The sequence below is a fragment of the Crocuta crocuta genome, unplaced genomic scaffold (genome assembly GCF_008692635.1).
Source record: "Crocuta crocuta isolate KB4526 unplaced genomic scaffold, BGI_CrCroc_1.0 scaffold197, whole genome shotgun sequence".
Taxonomy (NCBI): Eukaryota; Metazoa; Chordata; class Mammalia; order Carnivora; family Hyaenidae; genus Crocuta; species Crocuta crocuta.
The window spans coordinates 2,537,942-2,560,570 of NW_027532002.1; the positions used below are offsets into that span (position 1 = coordinate 2,537,942).

General features: G+C 37.4%; 1 protein-coding gene across 3 annotated transcripts in view; it reads left to right on the forward strand.

Moving 5' to 3' along the window:
- Positions 1-22,629, forward strand: part of DPY19L1 (dpy-19 like C-mannosyltransferase 1) — a 101,814-nt gene that overhangs the window by 18,743 nt on the left and 60,442 nt on the right. For all 3 annotated transcript variants that reach the window (XM_077775326.1, XM_077775327.1, XM_077775325.1), the window contains exons 2-6: positions 6,757-6,781; positions 7,428-7,515; positions 11,064-11,201; positions 14,242-14,362; positions 15,310-15,403. In XM_077775326.1, coding sequence (XP_077631452.1) covers positions 6,757-6,781; positions 7,428-7,515; positions 11,064-11,201; positions 14,242-14,362; positions 15,310-15,403 — 466 coding nt within the window. The remainder of the gene's footprint in view (positions 1-6,756; positions 6,782-7,427; positions 7,516-11,063; positions 11,202-14,241; positions 14,363-15,309; positions 15,404-22,629) is intronic.

A 22,629-nucleotide genomic window follows, 5' to 3' on the forward strand; every position in this document is an offset into this window, starting at 1 on the left:
GAGAAGGTCATTACTGATCTGCCTTCTCAGATATTTTACAGTTTGTAGACTTTGTGCCCTTTGCTTGAGTGCCTAATGTGTTCTCTCATTATACTGTATGCCTAAATCATATCTCACAAAGATTTTATTTTTGATGTTGGATAATATTTCTTAAAAAATTTGTTTTATGTCTTTATTTTGTTTTGAGAGAAAGACAGAATGCGAGTGGGGGAGGGGCAGAGAGACAGAGGGGAACACGGAATCTGAAGCAGGCTCCAGGCTCTGAGCTGTTAGCACAGAGCCTGACATGGGAGATAGAACTCACGGACTGTGAGATCATGACCTGAGTCGAAGTTGGACACTTAACCTACTGAGCCACCCAGGTGCCCCAATGTTGGATAATATTTCTTTAATGTTGTAGTTTCTAGAAAAATGTGTTGTGAATCTCGTAGGCATTTAGATACTTATTGACTTGAAAGCACTCATAATTATAAAAAATCTAGGTGCTAGAAAGAAGGCAGGAGGTGAGCTTATGGTATACATGACTATTTTCTCTTTCTTAAACTGGGTCCTACAAAATGTCTTTTCACCTGTTACTTGATTACACAGAAACTGGCCTCTGTTTCCTTTGAAGTACTGTAGACTAAAGATATGATTTCTTCCTATATATTAATTTTATTGTAATATATATACCTTCATATGATGGGAACCCTTTGAGAAGTTTGGAATGCTTAGACATTGTCTTTCAGTATTTAGGTTTTTATTTAATGGAGTGCATTTTATAATTTCTCTTACATGGTGATCGTCATGTAACAGTTCAGCCCAGTGGGGTGCCAGGCGTGATGCTAGGGTGTGTGGATATTAAGAGCTCAACCTCAAGGCCTTTCCATCCTAGCAGAGGGAACTGGCTTATGCATGACTAGCTGTTTTAGGTGCTGTAATAAAGGTCTTTTAGCTAGGATGGCAGGATCAGCTTCACAAAATGCCACATTTGAATTCCTCTGACTTTGAAGGATAAAGTAGGAGTGTACAGGCAGAAGCAAAGGCATAGCATCATAAAACACTTGGTATTTTAGGGGACTGTTGCCCAGTGCAGTGCTCACGAAAGGCATGTGGTAGGAATCAGCTGGAAACAGACCAGAGCGTGGGCTCCATGGTTTGAGCCGTCGGGAGTCATGGGACTTTCCAGACAAGAAGAGATGCGTAAACCTGCACATTTAGAAATCGACTTCATTCTCTGGGATGGATTGTCAATGTGGAACAAGGGGACTATTTACTGGTGACTTTACCTTCTGGAAAGAGGCTTAAACTCTGAATAGACCCTTGAAAACAATAAGAAATGGTTAGTAAGGATTGAGTATAGAACTTGTCAATGTTGATTTGGAAACCTTGTCCAATAGATTTAAGGGGAGCATCCTTAACCTTTTTTTTTTTTTATGTCATTTGTCACTTGAGGGTTAGGGAGGTAAAACTCTTTAGAATACTTTAAGTATGGATTAACCTCAATTTAGGAATAAATTGTATTAAATTTTACAAATCATTATGGATTTAGAATACATTTTTTTTTCCATATAAACATTGTTACAAGATGAGGTCAGCTAATGCCCACAAATGGGAGAGGAGGCAGCTTCTTCCCAGTGGGAAGAAAGGGAGGTTTGGAATTAGAACCCTGGCTCCAGGTGGTTCTTGCCATTTATTAGCTGTGTGCCTTTGGGGGAATTGAAGGCTCAGTTTATTTTTTATTTTTTTTAATTTTTAACATTTATTTATTTTAAGAGACAGAGACATAGCATGAGTATGGGAGGGTCAGAGAGGGGGAGACACAGAATCTGAAACAGGCTCCAGGCTTTGGCTGGTTAGCACAGAGCCTGACGCAGGGCTCGAACTCAAACTGTGAGATCATGACCTGAGCTGAAGTTGGATGCTTAATCTACTGAACCACCACGCGCCCCCTGCCCAGTGTTTCATTTGTAAAATAGGAATAAATACTCCCAAAGCTGTGTGAGAATCAAATGAGAGCGTTTGTGAAGGTGCTCTGAATTTTAAGTCAGATGCTAGTTATGAGGTATGCATGTAAGGGAAAATGTAAGACGGATGGGATAATGTATTCATGATCAGAAATACCAATTACAGGAGAGCCTCCTGCAGGTTAGCACAGAAGAGCAAAGGCAGAGGCAGCCCACCTTGACTTCATGGTTCTTGGTCTCACACCTTGAGGAGGTAGAAAAGCAAAGGAAAGGGATATGCATTAGAGTGCAAAAGACTCAGCTGAGTATCTTGAAAATGCAGATCTCAGGGCTCTGCTTCCCCCCTGAGGCAGGGTGGAAGATGTGTTCATAAAGGGGCTGTGGACTTCTGAGTCACCTGCTGGGGAGAGGCAACTTGGGGGAAGGGAAGGAGCTGGGAGAAGAGGTGAGGGTGGACAGGGGTCACGTGCTGGGCAGAGAGGGATTTAGGAGGGTTTAGGAGCTATTGAGAATTGAGCTGAACTTATGGAAGAGCCCCTTCTCCCATTTCTTTTTCCGTTCCTCCTGCCCTCCCTGCTGCTGCTGCTGACCACTGTGGGCCAGGCATTGGGGTGGGGACAGTGGATGTCTCCTTCCTGCTTTCCCAAGACTCTGGGCTTGCTGGTGTGGAGCCATCCAGAGAAAAAGAACAAAGGCCAAGACTGGCCTTGGGGAGCTATGACTGGAAGGAAGGGGGTCAGAGGGAACTGAGCTGGGGTGGACTTCTGGGACTTCGCCTGGGGGCACTGGTCATACCTTGCTGCTGTGCTGGGGTGGGGGTGGGGGACTGCAAGTTTCGGCACCTGGCTGCTTGTAGACCGAGGCTGGGGGGGTGGTGTCTAGTTTTGCACTAAGTAAGAGGGATTCAATTTTTGGAAGAAAATCTATTATATACATACAAGTGTGTGTGTATATGTATCCATCAATCAGAGTACATTCAACCTTATTATGTAGACATGATTTAGATGATTTCATTTCCCTTTTAATTATATCAAGTAGTACCCATTAATTCAGCAAACATGGGAGTTGAGCTATGCGCTGGACTATGTGCTCTGCTTCCTGGTTAAGTACAATAGTGTAAACCTCAGTAAAACATTGTTTTTCCCCTCAGGGAGTTACATTCTAGTTTGTTTAAACAAGATTCTAAGAACAGGAGAAGAACAATTTTCAGTGGCTAGGCCTCTTAAATCCCATGAAACTGAAAATTGATATAATGTGACACATAATCTGGTACAAAATTTCTTTAATCAGAAAGCGGAAGGAGTGTCCAATTTAGCTGCAGAGTGTTGGTAATTTAAGCGCTTCTAGCAAAACATAAGAGCCTTTCAGAATTCTCATCCATAGGATTGCAATCTTTTGAGTTAGATTACAAAGGAAACCTTCTTTCCTTGAACACTTTTATTGGCTTGGATTTTTGAAAGTTCGGGTTTTTTCAATGTTCTGATTAAAAGAAAAAAAACATGCTATATTTACCACAGTACCTTAGAATGACAAAAAAAATAACATATGTATTAAAATGGAAAAAAGGGGTTATCAATTTTGTGACACTCCCAAAAGACTATAGACAGGGTTGATAATCACTGGACTAAATTTAGAGAAAGTCATTTATAATCTTTTCTGTAGGCAAGAAAGCAAGAAAAGCTGTTTAGGGGTGGCCTCAGAAATTTTTGTCATTTTAAGTCTTTCTGCTTAAATTATATGCTCACAAGTCAGTATCTGCCTTACTGAGACTTTCATTTTCAAATGAAAAAATATAGGTATATAATATATACACATATACACACACATATAGCTTATTTCAGTTTCATAAATTAAAGTGTAAATTAAATTTTAAAAATTCTACATATTTATATAAAAATTAGTAGTTTCTATAAAATATGTTTCATGTATAAGTACAATAGATGAATTGCAACTTTCCGCCTCTTTTATCTTAAGGAGGAAAAAAAAAAAGAAAGAAGGGAATAAGAAAATATAAGGNCCCTTTCTCTGTTTACTTTGTTTCCTTGGGCAAGTTTCTCAAGTTTCTCACTGTATAGTGGGGAAATACTGGTATCTCTACCCCATGGGATAGTTGTGGGGATCTACTAAGTTGGTTCAGGTAAAGCACTTCAAAAGTACCTGGATGTAATAAGAATGAAAATATCAGTTGCTTTATTATTACTACTACTAAATTGAAATGCGCAAAAGAATTGTAAACACTGAGCATATTATGAATTGACCCTTGGGGGCTATGAAAGAGCTGCATTCAAATGCCCCAAATTCCAAGAACAGTTTAGTGCTTCACGGATTGAATTAGAGGAAGGTTCCAAAGGCTACTTGGTACCTTCCATTCTGCTCCTGAAGAATTGTGGTATTCTGAGGAAGTAGAGAGGTGATGGCCTTGAGAAATCCTATTTATCACTCCAGAGTCCTGAAGGTTAAAGGCTAATTTAAAAGCAGATGTGAAATGCATTGCCACTGAAGTCAGTAGAAGGCAGGATGCCCTCTTTAACCAGAATTACTTAGTATTGTTCTAGAAGTTTATTATTGTCAAATGGGAAGAATATACTAAGCAAAATTATAAAATTGGAGCGAAATTATTAATATTTTTAAAATATTTATTTTTGAGAGAGACAGAGTGCGAGGTGGGGAGGGGCAGAGAGAAAGGGGGACAGAATCCCAAGCAGCCTCTAGGCTCTGAGCTGTCAGCACTGAGCCCAAAGTGGGGCTTGAATCCACAAACCATGAGATCATGACCTGAATGGAAGTCAGATGCTTAACCGACTGAACCACTCAGGTGCCCCCCAAAATTGTTATTTTTAAATACTATTGTTTAAAATAGAGAATTGAAGATGATAAACCAAAAAACTATGAACTTCATAATAATTTAGTAAATGAGTCAAAAATATATAGCAAAATAATTACACTTCAAAAATAAATACATTAACAATATTCAGTAAAGCATAATAAAAAAAGATTTCATGGATATTAGCAGAAAAATGTTAAGGTCACAAAGAAGACTTAAGAATTATGAATTAACTATGTAACTACTATATTAATTATACTGGTAGGATTTTTGTGAAGGACAATTGAAAAGCAAGTCAAATAATTGAAGGTATATACTATGTTTTTGGGTATGAACATAGAGAGTCATGTCATTAATGTGTAGCTTATTTTCAAAATAACTTATAAATGAAACCCCAATTATAATCTCAAAGGGATTCCTGAAGTAGTGTGTCAGGTGTTCCATACGTTAAAGATGACATTTACATTCAGTGAGAGACTGATTTATTCAGAACATGATAGATAGATTATTGAGAAAATAAAGCCCAAACCGTGTTATGGTGAGGTGAAGTCTTAGAAGGCAGAAACCAAAAAGGAAATGGATGTGTCAACAAGAAAAAATCAACATTTTGAAAGATCAAAGCACCGTATATAAACAAATGTCAAATGACAGACGTAGTTAAATATTTGCAGTTTTAGTGATCCAGAAAGAGTAATCAATCTTTTATAACCGTTACTATCTTCTAGGTAACATGTAGTTTTAATTTTTTAAAAATATAACTACCTGTTTAAGAATAAGGCAATAAGATCTAGACTGTTTTTCATTTCTAAGAGTATTATATAGTTCAGTTCCTTAGTAGTTATTTAATAAGAAGGCTGCAATAAGCTGAATCTTGTGGCAGAAGAAAATTGGTATTTTCTGGATTCATGTTAATATGTTCTTTGTACTTGGACAGAAAGCAACTATTGATTCTTCTATGAGACTGATTTTATTATTAGCTTGTTTTCTCTCCCTTACTTTTTCTTTCTTCCTTTTACCCTGATGAGAGAAAATACAGAAAACAAAACCCTCTGAAGGCCTGAGATATAAGGGAAGTTAGTTTAGATTTCTAAGTCAGCATGACTGTACATAAACTTGGTTTAAACCAAAAGCTTGATTTATGGCCCGCCACTCATACATTATACACCAGCTTTGTAAATGAGAGCCTGAAGGAAAACCACTTTGTCTTTAAGATATCGATCAGTGCTCTTACTTGCATTCCTAGACATTAAACCTTACGTTTTCTGCCTATATGCTAATCTGTAATCTTTTAAGCTTTTACAAGATGTAAAAAAGAATATGACCTTGTAAAAACTGTTTATTCTCTGAAGCACTTTATTCTCTGTGAAGAGTGTGTTTCCTGGGCATCTGTCCTAACCTGGGCTCCAATAAAACTCTCTAAGATTTTTAGAGATCCTAAAATGTTTGCTTGTTTTGTGTCACCAGCTCCATCTCTCCCTTCCTTCTTTACTATATTTCATTTTAAATTTGTTTAAAAAATAGTAAAATATATAAAAATCCAGATATTGCAGCAATATACAAAAAATGGTAGTTTCTTATTTTATTCATCCTCAGTCCTGCGCCCTGACGTCACCATATGTCTTTATTCTTGAGTTCCCTCTCACTGTTGTTTCTGTTCCTCTGGCAGTTCTGTTTGTGGAAGTTCCCATCTGAGGGTTCCTTGTATAGTTTTTGGCAAATAATAGGCCCCCATTGTGTTGCATGAATGAATGAATGAAATTTGTAGATATACGCCTAATTCTTTTCTAATCCAGGCATTATAAGCATGTGGTTTTAAGCATAACCCTGGGGTTTCTTCCAAAGAGTCTCTCTTCTTTCCCCAATCGCTAAGAGTCCAACATTATATATATCCCAAAATTTACCATCCTTACTTTTGCAGTGCTTTTCTATAAGGTGAACACATCTCTTTGTGCTAACATATTAATTTAAATTTCTTCTTTCTTCCAGCTGCCTTTGCAGCAGTGTTGCACTGGTAAGATTGTTTTTTTTCTTCTCCTATGTTTTATGCAGATTGTTACAACTTACCAAAGCTATTTCCCATATATATAAAGAAATAATTTCAGTATGATAAAGATGAATGTACATTAATTACCACATGCAACACAATAGCCTGAAAAGGTAGTTTAATTGATAAATCAAGGTCAGAATAATGTAATTTTTTAATAAAGAAAGAAATCCATTATTAAAGAGGTTATATTTGAGGCTTAGTTTCACTTAACATTAATATAGTGTTCATGTTGAAAGGAAGATTAATTTTTTTAATCTTCTAGATAGAGTGAAATATGAATTTCATTAATCAGACAATTCTGAAATGGGAACCCAATGACATTTATAGTTCAATTTATAATTTTATTGTACTTAATTTAAAATATTGTTATTCTGGTTCATTCTAATTTTAAAAGCTAATTTGAATGTGTTTTCTAATAGAAATTTTAGTAGAAATGTTAAGACATACAGGGTGGAAAAATAAATGTGGACAAAAACCCTTGTCTTTGAGTTTTATTACAAAATTATGTGCAAATTTCTAGAATCTTTTACTCTTGCTTTTAGTTTCTTTTAAAAATAATACCTAGCGTAAGTTTCAACATGGCTGCTCTGTTACTCTTTTGTTTTTGCAGGAGTCATATAACACACCTCTTTGAAAATGATCGCCACTTTTCTCACCTCTCAACCTTGGAAAGGGAGATGGCTTTTCGCACTGAAATGGTTAGTTTTCATGTGGTATTTTGGGAATCTAAAAACTTTAAGCTTTTTATCAGGGGAATTTTCAAAGATGTTCCAAAGGACAAAAAGCAGAGACACCTCCCATGCCCCATCCTGCAGCTTCAACATCTGGAGACACAGCCGTCTTCCTTTCATTTCCACACCTCTACGCAGCCACCTCTTTTTGCAGGAAACCTCAGACGTCATATCGTGTCATCCATAAATACTTTCATATGTAGCTCCGGAGACAGGACTGTTTTGTTACCCACAGTACTGCTGGCATACTTGAAAACAATGAACAGCAATTGCTTAATATTATCAAATGTCAGTCAGTGTTTAAGTGGCCTACTGGCTTTTTTTGTTTTTTCTTTTTACGGTCAGTGTGTGGGTAGGATTCAGACAGTGTCTACACATTGCACTTAGTTGACGTATCTCTTAAGTCTTTTAATCTATGCATTCCACTTCTGAGTTTTGTTGTTTTGCTATTTATTTGTTGAAGAATCCAGGTTATTTATCTTATAGAATTACCCACAGTAATTCATGTTGTTTATTATGATACACTGCCCCGTTTCCTGAATAATTGAGAGAGACCTGGTAACTGAAGATTCAGTGGTTTTCTTGTTCTTTTGTGTTTTGGGTTTTTTTGGGTAGGAATATTTCGTAAGCAGTGTACATTTACTGTGTCATACAAAGAGACACACCATATCTGGTTGTCTCCCTTTCTGTGATGTCAGGATTGATCAGCGGCTTTAGATATTGTCATGTTGATCCCTCCATTATAGGTTGCCATTAGCCCAGATCAGGATTACCAAATGGTGCTATCTATTCTAATTATTTTTTCTTCCATTTGTTAACTGTCATTATTCTATAAAGAAGAATTTTCCCATAATATGTATTTATTATTTAATTATAAATTCTCTGGTGTACACTTTGTACAGGTAAGACAGGTGAATGAGTTTTTTTTTATTTACAACGTTCTAGAAAAATGAATTGGTTTCCTAGTATTGTCTTCTGGTAAGTGATGGAGTTCCATCTTTTGGAATATATCATTATGATCTGATGGATTTTAACATGTTTTGTAAACTTACCTGTCTTTAGCTAATGAGAGCCCTTGAAGCTGACTCTGTGTCACTCACTAGTATTCTATAGCTTTTGTACTTTCTGGTACCATTAGGTATTTCCTCTCCAGACCTGGAGTCATCCAGTTGTTCTCTTAAGGAACCCCCCAACACCTTTCAGTAAAAAGTGGTAGTTAGAGACCACAATTTTGGTGCTAGAGATGTTTGTTGCTACTACAGTTGACCCTTGAACAACAAAGGGGTTAGAGGTGCTTACTACCATGCAATTGAAAATCCATGAATAACTTTTGACTCCTCCCACATTCAACAATTAATAACTTACTGTTTACCAGAAGCCTTACCAATAGCATAAACAATTGATTAACACATATTTTGTGTGTTACATGTATTATAAACATTATTCTTCCAATATAGTAAGCTAAAGAAAAGAAAATGTTACTAAGAAAATTATAAGGAAGAGAAAATAAATTTACAGTAGTATACTGTATTTATCCAAAAAAGCTGTGTGTCAGTGGACCTGCATGGTTCAAACCTGGGTTGTTCTGGGTTCAAATGTATTTGATACTAGATTGGCCATTGTGTCTAAGCCTTTTTAGTAAACAGAATTAAGAATCAATTTTTTAAAGAGAAATTATTATCTTAAATTCATATTTTAAAATGCAAATTTAGGATTAGGTGGTTTTTACTTTGTATTAAATTTATATCTTTATACCTTGTATACCTTTTATACCATTAAATTTATATCTTGTTAGCTCAAGAATCTTGGTTTCAAGTTACTTGTTTTTGAGGAACCAAAGTACCAAAGGTATTATTAAAAATATGATTATTGAAGACATTTTAGGGCTTTCTTGTATTTCTTTTTGACTCTAGGATATATTCCATTAGTGATATACAGTAGGACTACTATATCTTAAAGTTATTTGAAATCTTCTTCCAACTTGATAGTTAATTCCTTTATTTTTATTTTGATATTTAGGGTTTGAAATTTTTTTATTTTGTAATTCAATGATATATTAACATGATTCTAAAACAAACCTATAAAACAAGATAGGCTGTAGTAGTTTTCTACAGCTACCGTAACAAGGCTACGATAAACCAGGTGGCTTAAAAGCAGAGATTTATTCCCTTGGAGTTCTGGGGGCTAGAAGTGTGAAATCAAAGTGTGGGCAGGTCCACATTCTGTGGGAAGGCTGTATGGAACTGTCCTTCTTTGCCTCTTCCTAGTTTCTCATGGTTTCTGGCAATCCTTGTTTTCCTTGGCTGGCATTGAAATTGCCTTCACTCCAAGCTCTGCCTCTGTCATCATGAGGCGTTTTCCCCTATGTCTCTATGTTATAATCTCCCTCTCATTGTAAGGCTATCACTTATTAAATGGCCTCATTTTAATTTGGTTATGTCTGCAAGGAACCTATGCCAAATATGTTCACATTCACAGGTAGTAGTGGATATGAAATTTGGGGGGATATTATTCAACCCATTATGGTAGGATGTTTTTAAAATAGTGATCTTTTTAAAATAGTGATATGAAAGCTAACCACAACAGTATGGAGAACCATTTATTTTTTCCTTCTCAGTAAATATCAGGGTATGCAAATTGCTTTCATATTTCTGAGCCTTAAATCTAATATGGAATTTGAGGGCTGATGTGTGCTGGCTGCCAGGGCAGCTCTAGGCAAAATTGTATAGAAGATGCAGTTTATTTCCTGTCTTGCCCTGTACTGCCACTTGTATTCCCTCACAAGGGGGTCAAGTACTAGTACTTGCTTATTTTTTGTTCCTTTTATTATTCCAACCTCCATATGTCTTATTCCCTCAAAAGGGGAGTACCACTGCTGTCCTCCCCTGCCCGCACAGGCCCACTCCGATGGAGTTGTTACCATATTCTGAGCTGGAAGGAAGGAAGACAGCCTGGAAAAGAGGTTGGCATGTGAATGTAATAATTGATATGTAATACATCAATATGTAGCCTTCCTAATATGTTTTCATTTTTACATGTAAACCTGGAGGAAAGATGACTGATAGCACCATTTTGGGGGTTCAGATAGGAAGGGGGAAACATTTTTGGTGAGGGAAGATTTCCTGGATTATGGTAATTTATGTTCTACAGTAAACTAGTCGCTTGCCCTGTTCATAAGATAGCCTTTTCTAACAAATTAGGATGGGATCTAGGGTTTTCTAGATTATGTATGCTGTCTAAGTTATATTACTTTTCACATGTTAAAACTATTTTTGGGTATATTTTTAGTTCAAATATTTTTTTGAGTTCAATTATTTTAATTGAGGTTATACTAATATATGTAGTTCTTTATTTGTAACCTAAGATTGTATTAGTGATTGGAAACTGAAATTTATTGTAGCTATTATTTGCCAAGTTGCTTTGTTTTTCAAAAACAGTGTATTTAAGTTTTTTTAAGCTGATAAGCATAGTAATTATGTACTTTTTATTATATCTATAACATATGTTTGTTTCAGGGACTGTATTATTCCTACTTTAAGACTATTGTGGAAGCACCCTCATTTTTGAATGGAGTATGGATGATTATGAATGATAAGCTGACTGAATACCCTCTTGTTATTAATACATTAAAAAGGTTCAATCTTTACCCTGAGGTAAGTTACTTTTTCAATTGTGATTTTTTTTTTTTTTTTTACTTTTTAAAGTATCATTTGCATTAAATGCTGATTCTAAATGTAAGGTGTAATTCAATATATTCTATTTCACCTAATTTTTAAAAAGAAATTATGTATCTTTTTTTGGAAAGAAAGATTGGAAAAAAGATTATTATTAGTTTTGGTGGGCTTTAGCCAATTTCATGGGAACTGTTATGATTGCATGGTTTAGAAAATTTGAAATCTGTCTAGATCTGGTGTGTTTACAGAGATGATAGCAAGGGAGCGCCATTACAAGTCATTCGCCAAATAGTGTTTCTCCCCTGTTTGGGATGCTTCACTTAATTGAATGCCCTTTTTGGGGGGAAGGGAAGAAGGATCCACCCAGGAGGTGATATCAGTGATATCCGTAACTTTTTTTGGTCTCTCTTTTACATCCCTCCATTCATTTGACACATCCCTGAACATTTTCCAGGACTAAATTGAGATGTGACTCAGTGACATCCTACTTGAGTTGATATGAGCTTCCTCTGTTAACACTGTGCCGTGACTCCCCCTTTTTAGCTTGCCCATGCTGCTAGACAGCGTGTTCTCATGCCAGGGCAATGGCCTCCTTGGTATCTGGGATCTCAAGCCTGAGCTCAGTACTGGGACTTAGCAGGACTCTCCATCGTTCCCATTGCATGAGAGAGGAGTCCCAAATTCAGTCCAGATCTGTGAGTGAGCTGATTGATTAATGGATTGACTAATGAAGAGATAGTGATAGAGGAGGTAGAGACAAATAACCACCAAGGTTCAGTTTTTTTTTTAAGTTTATTTATTTTGAGAGAGATGGTGCACGGGAGGGGCAGAGAGAGAGAGAGAGAGAGAGAGAGAGAGAGAGAATCCCAAGCAGGCTCCACACTCAGCATGGAGCCCAATGCAGGGCTCTAACTCAATGAATTGTGAGATCATTACCTGAGTGGAAATCAAGAGTTGGAGGCTTAGCCTACTGAGGCACCCGGGTACCCCTGTGTTGTTTTACTACTCAGTACTGCTTATTGAGTACTTTCTATAACCATGCAGACATTTATTTTTACAGAAATGGGATCACATAGCAAATATTCTTTTTTAAGTGCTGTCTTTTAGAATATTTTTAACAATCTTCCTGTGTTGTCTTTTCTTCCACAGCATCATTTTTAGTAGCTGTATATCCAATCTCCCATTATTTATTTAATCCATCTCTTATGAAAATTTTGGCTGTTTTAAATTTTAAAATATTCTGGGGCGCCTGGGTGGCTTAGTCGGTTGAGCGTCCGACTTTCGCTTGGGTCATGATCTCACGGTTCGTGNAGTATAAATTTGTTGATGTGGAGCCATTTGGTTCAATAGAAAATAAACTTTCATGACTTTGTTACATGTTGCTAAAATGTTTTCTAGTAAGTTATACTTACCGGAATTACCACTGACAGTGTTTTCGAAAATTCTTGTTTCCTTGCATCCCTGCCAATTTGGTAGACAAAAAAATTGAAATCACATGGTGTATTTTTCTCATTGCTATATATGTGTGTATATATGTATTTCATTCAGTGCTATACATTAAAAGTGCATTTTTACTTTTAAAAGTAGTGCTTGTTTATGTCCTTTGTCTATGTGTCTATTGAAATTTTGTAGGAGTTTATTTATTATATTCTGGGTGTTAATACTAGGCTGCCTGGGTAGACCTTTCCCCTAGCTTTATGTTTGCCTTTAACTTTGTGTATGATATGTACTTTTTTCTGTATAGAAATACCATACCTATTAATCCTTTAAATTTGTGATTTTTCATATTTGTAAAAAAATCTTCATTCTTTATTTTAATTTTTTTGGCATTAACGTTTTAAATATTTCTGGAGTTTGTTTTATTGTACAGTATTGGACTAGGAATCTAACCTTTTAGATTAGTGTATAACCTAACACTTTGATGAGTGGTCTGTTGTCTCCCTACTGATTTGAAGTAGCTTTCTTTATTATATACAGAATTATTATATGTGTATGCTTGCATTTGTTTTTGAACTTTGTATTCTGTATTGGGTTAGGTTGAGATCCTGGAAAGTAGGCTTTCTGATGGAGATTTGCATATAGGAAGTACCCAGAGGAGTGCCCTTGGGGGTAACACCTAAAGGGGATGACGGAAGTTGGCTGAGGTGGAGGAGTTGGGCAGTGATGCAGTCATAATAGAGGCTGCAGGCAATCCACCCAGAGCTCTGGAACTGAGATGGCCCTGCATAGAGTTGTCCCAGCTGAGGCAAAGACTCTTGGCCTTTACATCCCTCCCTGTTGACTAGTCTGGTATTGCCTATGGATTGCCTTTGGGTCAGGGTGTAACCTAGAATGAATTTACTGTCCTCCAGTGGAGGGTAGTTCCCCAGAGAGGGACTCGGCTGAGAGCTGTCAGCCACCAACCCTCCCAGCCCCTGGAGAAATGAGTGTCTCAGCCCTGGAGGGGGATCTGGTAACACTCATCAGAGGCCTCTGCCATGATTACTTTGATCTGATTCTTGTGCCCACATCACACTTTTAATTTGTGTAAGTAGCAAGTTTTAATATCTGTTAGATAGAATATTCCCTTTGGTTAATTTCCTTCTTGTTATATTGCCACATGGCACTTTTAGATAGACACTTGGGATTTTGCTTAGCATTGTTTTATGTTTATGAATTAATTTGAGGGAGAAGTCACATCTTGAGAAATTAGATCTATTCAAGAAGACAGACTGTCTTTCTGTTTGTTCATCTCTTCTTTTATGTTCCTTGTTAGAATTTTATAGCTTTTGAAAAATATAAATCTTGCGTGTTTCATGTTACATTTTATTCTTACGTACGGATGAACAGTTGAAGACTGGCTAACTTGACTGTGAGGCTTATTTGAGGCTAAATTTAAAAGGAGCCAAGTGGATACATATCGGAAAGGAAGGTTTGATAATTATCAAAATATTTCAAAAATAGTCTAGTAATGAAACTGTTGATGATAATATCTTTTCTCTAAAAATCTAAAAGAATGTCTCTATTTTTGTAAAAATAGGTAATCTTAGCCAGCTGGTACCGGATTTATACCAAAACAATGGACTTGATTGGTCTTCAAACCAAGATATGTTGGACGGTTACCAGAGGAGAAGGACTCAGTCCTATTGAAAGCTGTGAAGGCAAGGTTCTTTCTGTGATATTGCCCAGTTATTTGTTGGAGCATATTAAACTTACTGCAAACTTAGTGATACAAATAAGCATTTTATTATGCTTATGGATTCTGCAAGTGAGGAATTGGGCAGAGTATGTCAGGGTTGGTTGCTTCCACAGTGTCAGAGGCTTCTGCTAGATTCAAATGGCTTGGGAAGACTGGAATTCATTGGAGACTGCTTCACCTACATTGTCCCCTGTGAGGCTGGGGTCAGTTGGGGCTGTCATTTGGAACACCTACGTATGTCCTTTACATGCACCTTAGCTTTTAAACAGCACAGCACCTCAGGGTAATCAGGCTTTTCATGGACTCCAAGTTGGTAGATACTGTTTGGCCTCTTCTAGTCTTAAAGTCAAATAGTATGACCTCTGCCATCGTCTGTTGAAGTAGTCACAAGCCCAGCCAGACTTGAAAGCAGGAGCGTAGATACTTCCTGCCCCCCCACCCCCCACCACAGCCCCACTACCTCTGCAGGAGGAGTGTCTGAGTTTGTAGCCGTCTTTTAAAACCACCACGGTTGGGGCGTCTGGGTGGCTCTGTCTGACTCCTGACTTCAGCTCAGGGCATGATCTCAGCCCCGCCTGTGATCAAGCCCTGCCTTGGGCTCTATGCTGGGCTTGGAACCTGCTTGAGGTTCTCTCTCCTTTTTTCTCTCTGTCTCTCTTTCTCTTTCAATAAATAAATAAATAAATAAACAAACAAACACATTTAAAAATAAAAACAATAAAATAAAACCATCACAGCTACTGCCCTGTCCTCATCTCTGTTCTGCATTAGTGTCATGTGTTCCTATGGGAACCAAGGCGACCATTGAACATATTTGTGCCATTTTCAAAATAAGCACATTTTAATATAAATTGCCAGACACACAAAGTAATTTATAGTTAGAACATATGTGTTTTTTTATTTTTAAAGGATTGGGAGATCCTGCTTGCTTTTATGTTGCTGTAATTTTTATTTTAAATGGACTAATGATGGCATTATTCTTCATATATGGCACATATTTAAGGTAAGCCTATTCATTGAGAATATTTTGGTATGTGTTATAATACTATATACTAGAATAATAAAAATGGTGAGATAACGATTAACTTATCAGTTTTATAACATTTCTAATAGATCTACTTGTAGATATAAAATTCTTTCCAATTTTAATGATTTCACCATTGACATAGCCAGCCAAATTTAAAATAATTTTAGAGGCTTAAATAGAGAAGGGTGGGGATATTGGATCAATTTTAAATATATAGGCTTTTGAGCATAAGCAATATTATTATTTACGTAAAATATAAGGAAAGGACCACTCATTATCAAATGGTGTTAATGATTCTATTTTGCTGATGTTCAGATAGAAGTATTTTCTATACAGATATTGAGTAACGGACCTGATATACTTCACAATTGAATAATATTCCTTAAAGTAAAATTTTGACAAATTTTTGTAAGGGTTTTGTTTATTTTTCTTCTTTTTTTTTGACAATTTGTTACATTGTATACTTACTTGAACAGTTTTACCTTGAGAGTATCTTCAGAATTTTCTGTTTATTGCTTACTGACTCCTTGTAGTACAGAAGTATGAGCTTAGGTATATGACTTTCAATTTGGGTTAATGAGTTTGAATCTGCTATTATCCCATTATCTTTTGCCTTGGAAGTTCTGGCATTTTCAGTATAGTACCTCAAAGATCTACTTCATTCCTGCCTCAGTGTTTGAGCAGGTAACAGTAACTTGATAAATATTTGTCAAATGAGGAAGTTATTAGAAGATTGATTTAAAGTATATTTGCATATAGATTTAAGATACTTTGATGCTAATATTTCTGATTTAGCTATAACAAAGTTTTTTAAATCATGTAACTGGAGGAGACTGAAATGAAAATGCCTGGTTAAAAGATGATATGGAAAATTTTGTTTTTGACACAAGACACACAGATTATCTTAACCAGAAGTATATGATAATTAGACAAGGAAGCTGACCTGAAGGAAAGCATGGCCAGTCTGCCTCTTATTATGAGGAGCCAAAGGTCTCTGCTTTGGGAGGGGGTCCGTCATTTTGCTAAGTACTGCCTAGCTGTCTAATGGATGTATAGCTGTACTGTGTTTGGGAGATTTGATTTTGAGTAAAAGAAGTTAAAATATGGAACATGGCACTGTTGCTAAATTGCCGATCTATAGTTATGCTACCTTTTTAATTGAAAAAAGAATTTCTGCATGTTTATTAAGCATACAGTATCATTTCCTTATAACACATCGTTTCAAAGGCCACAGGTATAACTGCTGCTACAGAGAGCCCATGCTGTGGTTTTGACTGGGAGGTTCTCAGTGGTTTGGGCCCTAACCTAAGATTTCTCAGTCTTCAGCTCCGTCTGTCCCCAGACAGCAGTTTTCTCCCTACGTAGGAGACACATGTTCATTTGTCCAGTCCACATAAAGTACATACCAAGTGGCTTCCTTATGAACTGGCGTGCTTGGGTTCGACAACGTGTGGTGAGTGAGGTGGGAGACGGAAGTGGTACTGAGTGCATATAAATGGGAGACAGCCAGCAAAGATAAAGTACTTCTAGTGCTGGAGGCAGACATTTGTTCTGGGTGGAGGGTTGCTTTAGCCGTGCCTTGGAGGGTCAGAGCATTTTGGATCGGTGGGGGAGAGAAGGATCCCAGGGAGAGGCAAAGGTGGAAAGCCTTAAATGTAGAAAGCAGATGAGTTTTACTGGGATGCGGATTATTGCGGGACATTGTAGAAGATTACGATTGGAGAAATGGTTTGGGCTGGTTGGTGCGTGACTTTGACTGGTTTGAGACTTATTCCAAATTAAGTGAGGACGTTCAGAAATTTGACTATATAGGGACAGGGTTTAAACTAAACTATGATCTCATGAGATCCTTGACTTCACCTGTCACTGAAGTTAGCCAGTAACTCCTTCAGCACAGTGTCTGTTAAACTGCAGGGAATGGCTACTCAGTGATTTCGGAGTCAGTTTAGTGGGTTTGGCTGAGCAGTATTTTTCACATGAAAAAGAAAAGAATACAAATGTGAATAATAGATTACACAACACTTTGTAAGATAGGTAAGATTTAGAGAAACTTCTCTTTGTTATTTATTGTATATACATGTAGTCTCATTTCTTATACTTTGAATATATATTAAAAAAATCTGTAACCACTGCTTAGAGTAGCAGAAGGGAATGACTACCTTATGCATTTGAGTCTTTCTAAATAGCCGCTTTTGGTTTCTCTTCCTGGCTCCGAGGGCTGCAGCCCATTTCAGCTTCACCCACTTGCTTGTTTTGGGCCCCAGCTGGCCCCTTGGGCTGTTGCTCAACTCTTAGACTCTCGGGGTGGTTTGTCCTCTGCACCTGTGCTTGGATAGAGACCCTGCAGTAGCGCCACACGTTTTCACTTTTCTCCTTCTCCCATTGCTGTTTGTGGGCATTTTTTTTTTTAACCCTGAGTAATCACTTTAGCTTGAGCCAAACACATCCTAAACTCATTTCTTCTCAGCCCCAAATGACTATCTAGTTCTTGGACATTATTGAGCCCCTTCTAGGGAACCTTGACTATTGCACTGTGCCCTGCGGGCAGATGTGTAAATTAGAGTCCAGTGGTGATCCCGATTTACCTTGTGTTGAACAAAGTCTTCAGTCACTTCTTTTCTATCAATTTTTTTCATCATATTTTAAAATGTTCTTGACATGAGTATTTTTAGAGGTCTAAAATTGCTAGGTAGTTCTTATTGTTTTCTTCCTTGGTGGTTAGTTGTGTCACCCTTCTAACTTTATAAAGTGGGATAAAGCTGCAGACTTCTTAACATGTGGGTTAAGCATAAAGAGGAGGATATCTATAACTGTGGTTAGAATCTTTTTATAAATTGTATTATATAAATTTACAGGCAGATTGAGTATGACATTTTTACTCCAGAAGTAGATTTCTTTTTAAATAGTACAGATATAAGTTTTCTGAAGTCAGATAAGCCAATCCATTTCACAAAAATGAAGTGGAAGGAAAAATAGAAAACACAGCCAAATGGTGAAATGGGGCTGGACTGCCAAGCTCTGACTTGAGGAGATGAAGTAAGATGTTTTGTAAATATAACCTATTCATGATGTATCTCTTTTTCTGGACTTTGCAGTATTCCGGTATTTTTTTTTAATAAAACACGTTAATTATTTTCTAAAAGTTGTTTTGTTAATTCATGATTACAGTTATTTATTTCATAAGATACCCTGACCTGTTTTAGCTACAGACAACAGTTTCTGGAGGCCAGTTTCATGAGACCTGGTACGTTCAAGTTTCCATTCTACCAGAAGGAGGATTCCCTGAGGGAACCTTCAGGGACTGTTAGGCGCTCAGCAAGCTAGGAGAGGGAGCTGAGCTGTCACGTATCGGAGTCGTCAATTAAAGCAACAAGGCAAAAACAAAAGAGTTAAGCCTTCTGTCACTTACTGTGATGGTGTAGCTCTAAAACCGGAGAAAACACAGACTACCCCGGTCCACTTTGCTCTATGGAACAGTGCACTGGTTGAGGATCGGGGTACCAGGGCACACGTGGGGGGTCATCTCACTGTTGAGGAAGCCCTGAACAAAAAGCTCCAGCAGTTTTATGGTGCCTGGGGTAAGTGGGGGAAGGGGAGATGGCTAGGAATGGAAAAGTACTTGGTACTGAGCCAGACTGGGGGAAAGTGTCTTCAGAGCTGCCCCCTCTCACCCTCTATAAGGAGCCCTTGGCAGAGGCACCTGAAGAGGACCTCTGATCATAAGTCTTAGATAAAGAGACCTAGGAATGAAGGCAGCTGTGGGTAGGAGTGCAAAGATGTGAAGGCCACGACTGGCCAGGGCATCCTGAGTCCTCAGAGGCTGCCATGCACCACGTGTGTAGGGAGGGTAGCCTCAGGCAAACCTTTGTAACTGTCTGTGGTTGGACCTTAGAAATTATATACGGGTTTTTAACCAGGAGCCCAACTCCCGAGGGCATCTGTGGGCTAGATCATGAGCTAGTCCTAGGATAAATGTAGGTCTCATTTGGTAGAGGGATCTGGAAGAATGGGCCTGGTCTAAATGTCCAGCAGAAATGTTGTCAGGGGAAGAGCTGTCCCCTGTTTCCAAATTCATCACTGTTTGTCTTGCATCTCAAGAATATTCTAAAGCAGAACAATTTCTGTATGTGAAATGAGTGTCTTTAGCTGATGCCAGCAGTAAGGCATGTAGAAGCCAAGACAAAATGTAGACAACAATCTGATCTAGGCTCACCTGGGCATTATTCTCAGGTTGAATAAAACATGAAGGGCACCTGGGTGGCTCAGTGGATTGTGCACCCGATTTTAGCTTAGATCATGTTGCGGTTCATGAGTTCGAACCCCACAACGGGCTCACTGCCTTCAACGTGGAGCTGGTTTCAGATCCTCTGTCTTTCTCTCTCCACCCCCGCCCAACTTGTGCTCTTTCTCTCTCAAAAATAAATAAACACTGGGGCATCTGTGTGGCTCAGTCAGTTAAGTGTCTGACTTTGGCTCAGGTCATGATCTTGCGGTTCGTGGGTTCGAGCCCCATGTCAGACTCTGTGCTGACAGCTAGCTCAGAGCCTGGAGCCTATTTCAGATTCTGTGTCTCCCTCTCTCTCTGACCCTCCCCTGCTTGTGCTCGCTCGCTTGCTCTCTCGCTCGCTCTCTCTCAGAAGTAAAAACATTAAAAAATAAATAAATAAATAAAACAAACATTAAAGAAAAAAAAGAATTTTGGCATGAGTGAGTACTTGGTTCTGGTACTGACTGCTTTCTGTTGTTTGGTGTCCATCTGTCGTCTTGGCATTTTCCTTCACCACCCAGTGTTCGGTCCTTCATTGCTCTCTTATAATGGGATCTCTTGTGCAATTTCCTGTGTATTCCTCTTTCTTGGTTTATTTTTTCACTTCAGTACATCTTCTAGTGAGTAGATGGGAGGTAAATTTTTGCATATTTGAAAATGTCTCTAGTTTGTCTTTATTTTTGACAGTTTTACCGAATATTGAACTCCAGATTGGAAATCCTTTTCCTTCAGAACTTTGAAGGCATCACATTGTTGTTTTGCTTCACATAGTGCTGTTCAAGCATTCCTAAGTTATTCAGAGTCTTAAATTTTTGTACATGACCTTTTCTCCCCTTTCTTTCCTTTCTGAATGATTGTAGAATTTTCTCTTTGTCACCATGGTTCTGAAATTTCACAGTCTGTCTTGCTGTAGATCTGTTTCCCTTTATCATCTTTGATGTGTGATGAGATGTTTCAGTCCTGCAGTTTATGCCTTTAATTTCAGGGAGATTTTCTTAGATTATTTCTTCATTCCTCCTGTTTTCTCTTTCAAAACTTCTGTTATTTGGATATTGCATTTCCCGATCTTCTAATTTTCATATATTTTCCTATTTTTAATATCATTGCTGTTCTACATTCTAGAATACTTTGTTTTTCCAACTCTTTGTTGTTCTACATTTTAGAATACTTTATTTTTCCAACTCTTCTCACTTTTTCATTTCTGTTATGTTTTAATTTTTAAGAATTTTCATTTGTTTTGTGAATGTTCCTTTTTTAAAAGATAGTATTTAAAAAAGATAAAGATATTTAATATCTTTCTCTTGGTGGATACTAATGATTTTTTTCTTCCTTAAATCACTTTGGTATCTTCTAGTTTGCTTTTTTAAATCTTTAGGTCTTCACCTACCATATTAGTTTTCCTTTGCTGTCTGGCTACCTTAGGCTGTCATGTTTGAGAGAGGAGGACACAAAAGCTGTATGGAACCTCCACATCGTGGGTGGAACCTGTTAACATTGAGTTTTTATATAATTTGAATAAATGACGTGGGAAGAACTTAGAGTGACTGCCAGTTCTTTGGTTTGCCTTTAGATGTAAAGGAAAATACAATGTAACAAAGGTTTTTCAGGGTTGTAATAGGGAGGTAAACTGCTTCATCAAGTTAACTGGAATGAACGATTATAGAAAAACTTTTAGGAAGTGACTGGGTGGGGGGGGAACACCTAAATGAGTTAGGAGGCACCGTCTTGTGTGTGAATGCAATAAGATAATGTTTGCAGGGCACTTAGCAGAATGTCAGCTTTCAGAAAATAGTTTTTAATTGAATGAAGTGAATAAATAAGTAACTGGGGGAAAAACTTAGCTCTTGATTACTATTTGCAAAAGGCAGAAAAACAATATATTCTTATCTAGCACATAAGCTTTATTAGCATTTTACCAATTTAGGAAATATTTTTTCAGTGGACTCATTTGAAGCCTTTCCTCTTCAGATTCTCACTTAAAATTATTTGTTTACTGAAGAAATACATATCTAGCACTTTCAGAGGTAACTCTGAGGAAACAGAGTAATAGGAAAGCCTTGGGCCTCTCCTAGGGGTCAGACTTGGGCAGCAAACTTTTGTTGGTTATAAGTGTCATTTGCTAGGATAGTGACCTAAAAGGGAAAGGCTTTGGAGAAAAGATGCCAGTATTTTAGACCAATAATTTTCATCAATTTATGCATACTGAAGAGAAATACTTATCTTTTAAATATTCATATACAACTGTTAGACCGAATGACTAAAGATGTGCTAGTAGGCCAAGTTAATAGAACATTCCAAAAAATAAAAATAAAAAAGCAAAACAAAAACAAAAACCAAAAAAAACCCTCCACAACAACAACATAGAGCTGAAAAAATTTGAGCCGGTGCATTTCATAGCTTATTTAAGTCATATTTTAGCCAAAACTCCAGCATGCATAAGCAGAAGTGCTTGATTTTTTAATGAAGCACGAACAACAGAAAAATGTCAAATAAGACCATGGAAGCAAAGCAAAATTGGTACAAAGAATAAGAAGTTCAACTTTGCCTTAAAACAGGTAGCAGAAGGGGGAGTAGTATATTGATTGATCTTAACGAGTTGATATGAAAAGCCACTCTATTCTGCCACAGAGCCTAAAAAGGACATTGAATCACTTCATAGGTAACTTGGATTAGATCATGAGAAGAGACTAGAAAAACGGAGTATTCACTATCACTACTCAGAATAGGATAGAAAGGGGGGCTGTTAAGCAAAATTAAAAGGAAGATTTGGATATAGCCATGCCTTCAGGGCTTCTGGAATACCTCTTGAAATAAAGTAGTCAGAAATTCTTTCTCGTATCAAAGAAGCATGAACCTGCAGTGACCAAAGAAAATACTAGAGTAGAGCAGAAAATCAGAAGATGAATGTATTATGCTCTGTGACTCATTGGTTCCT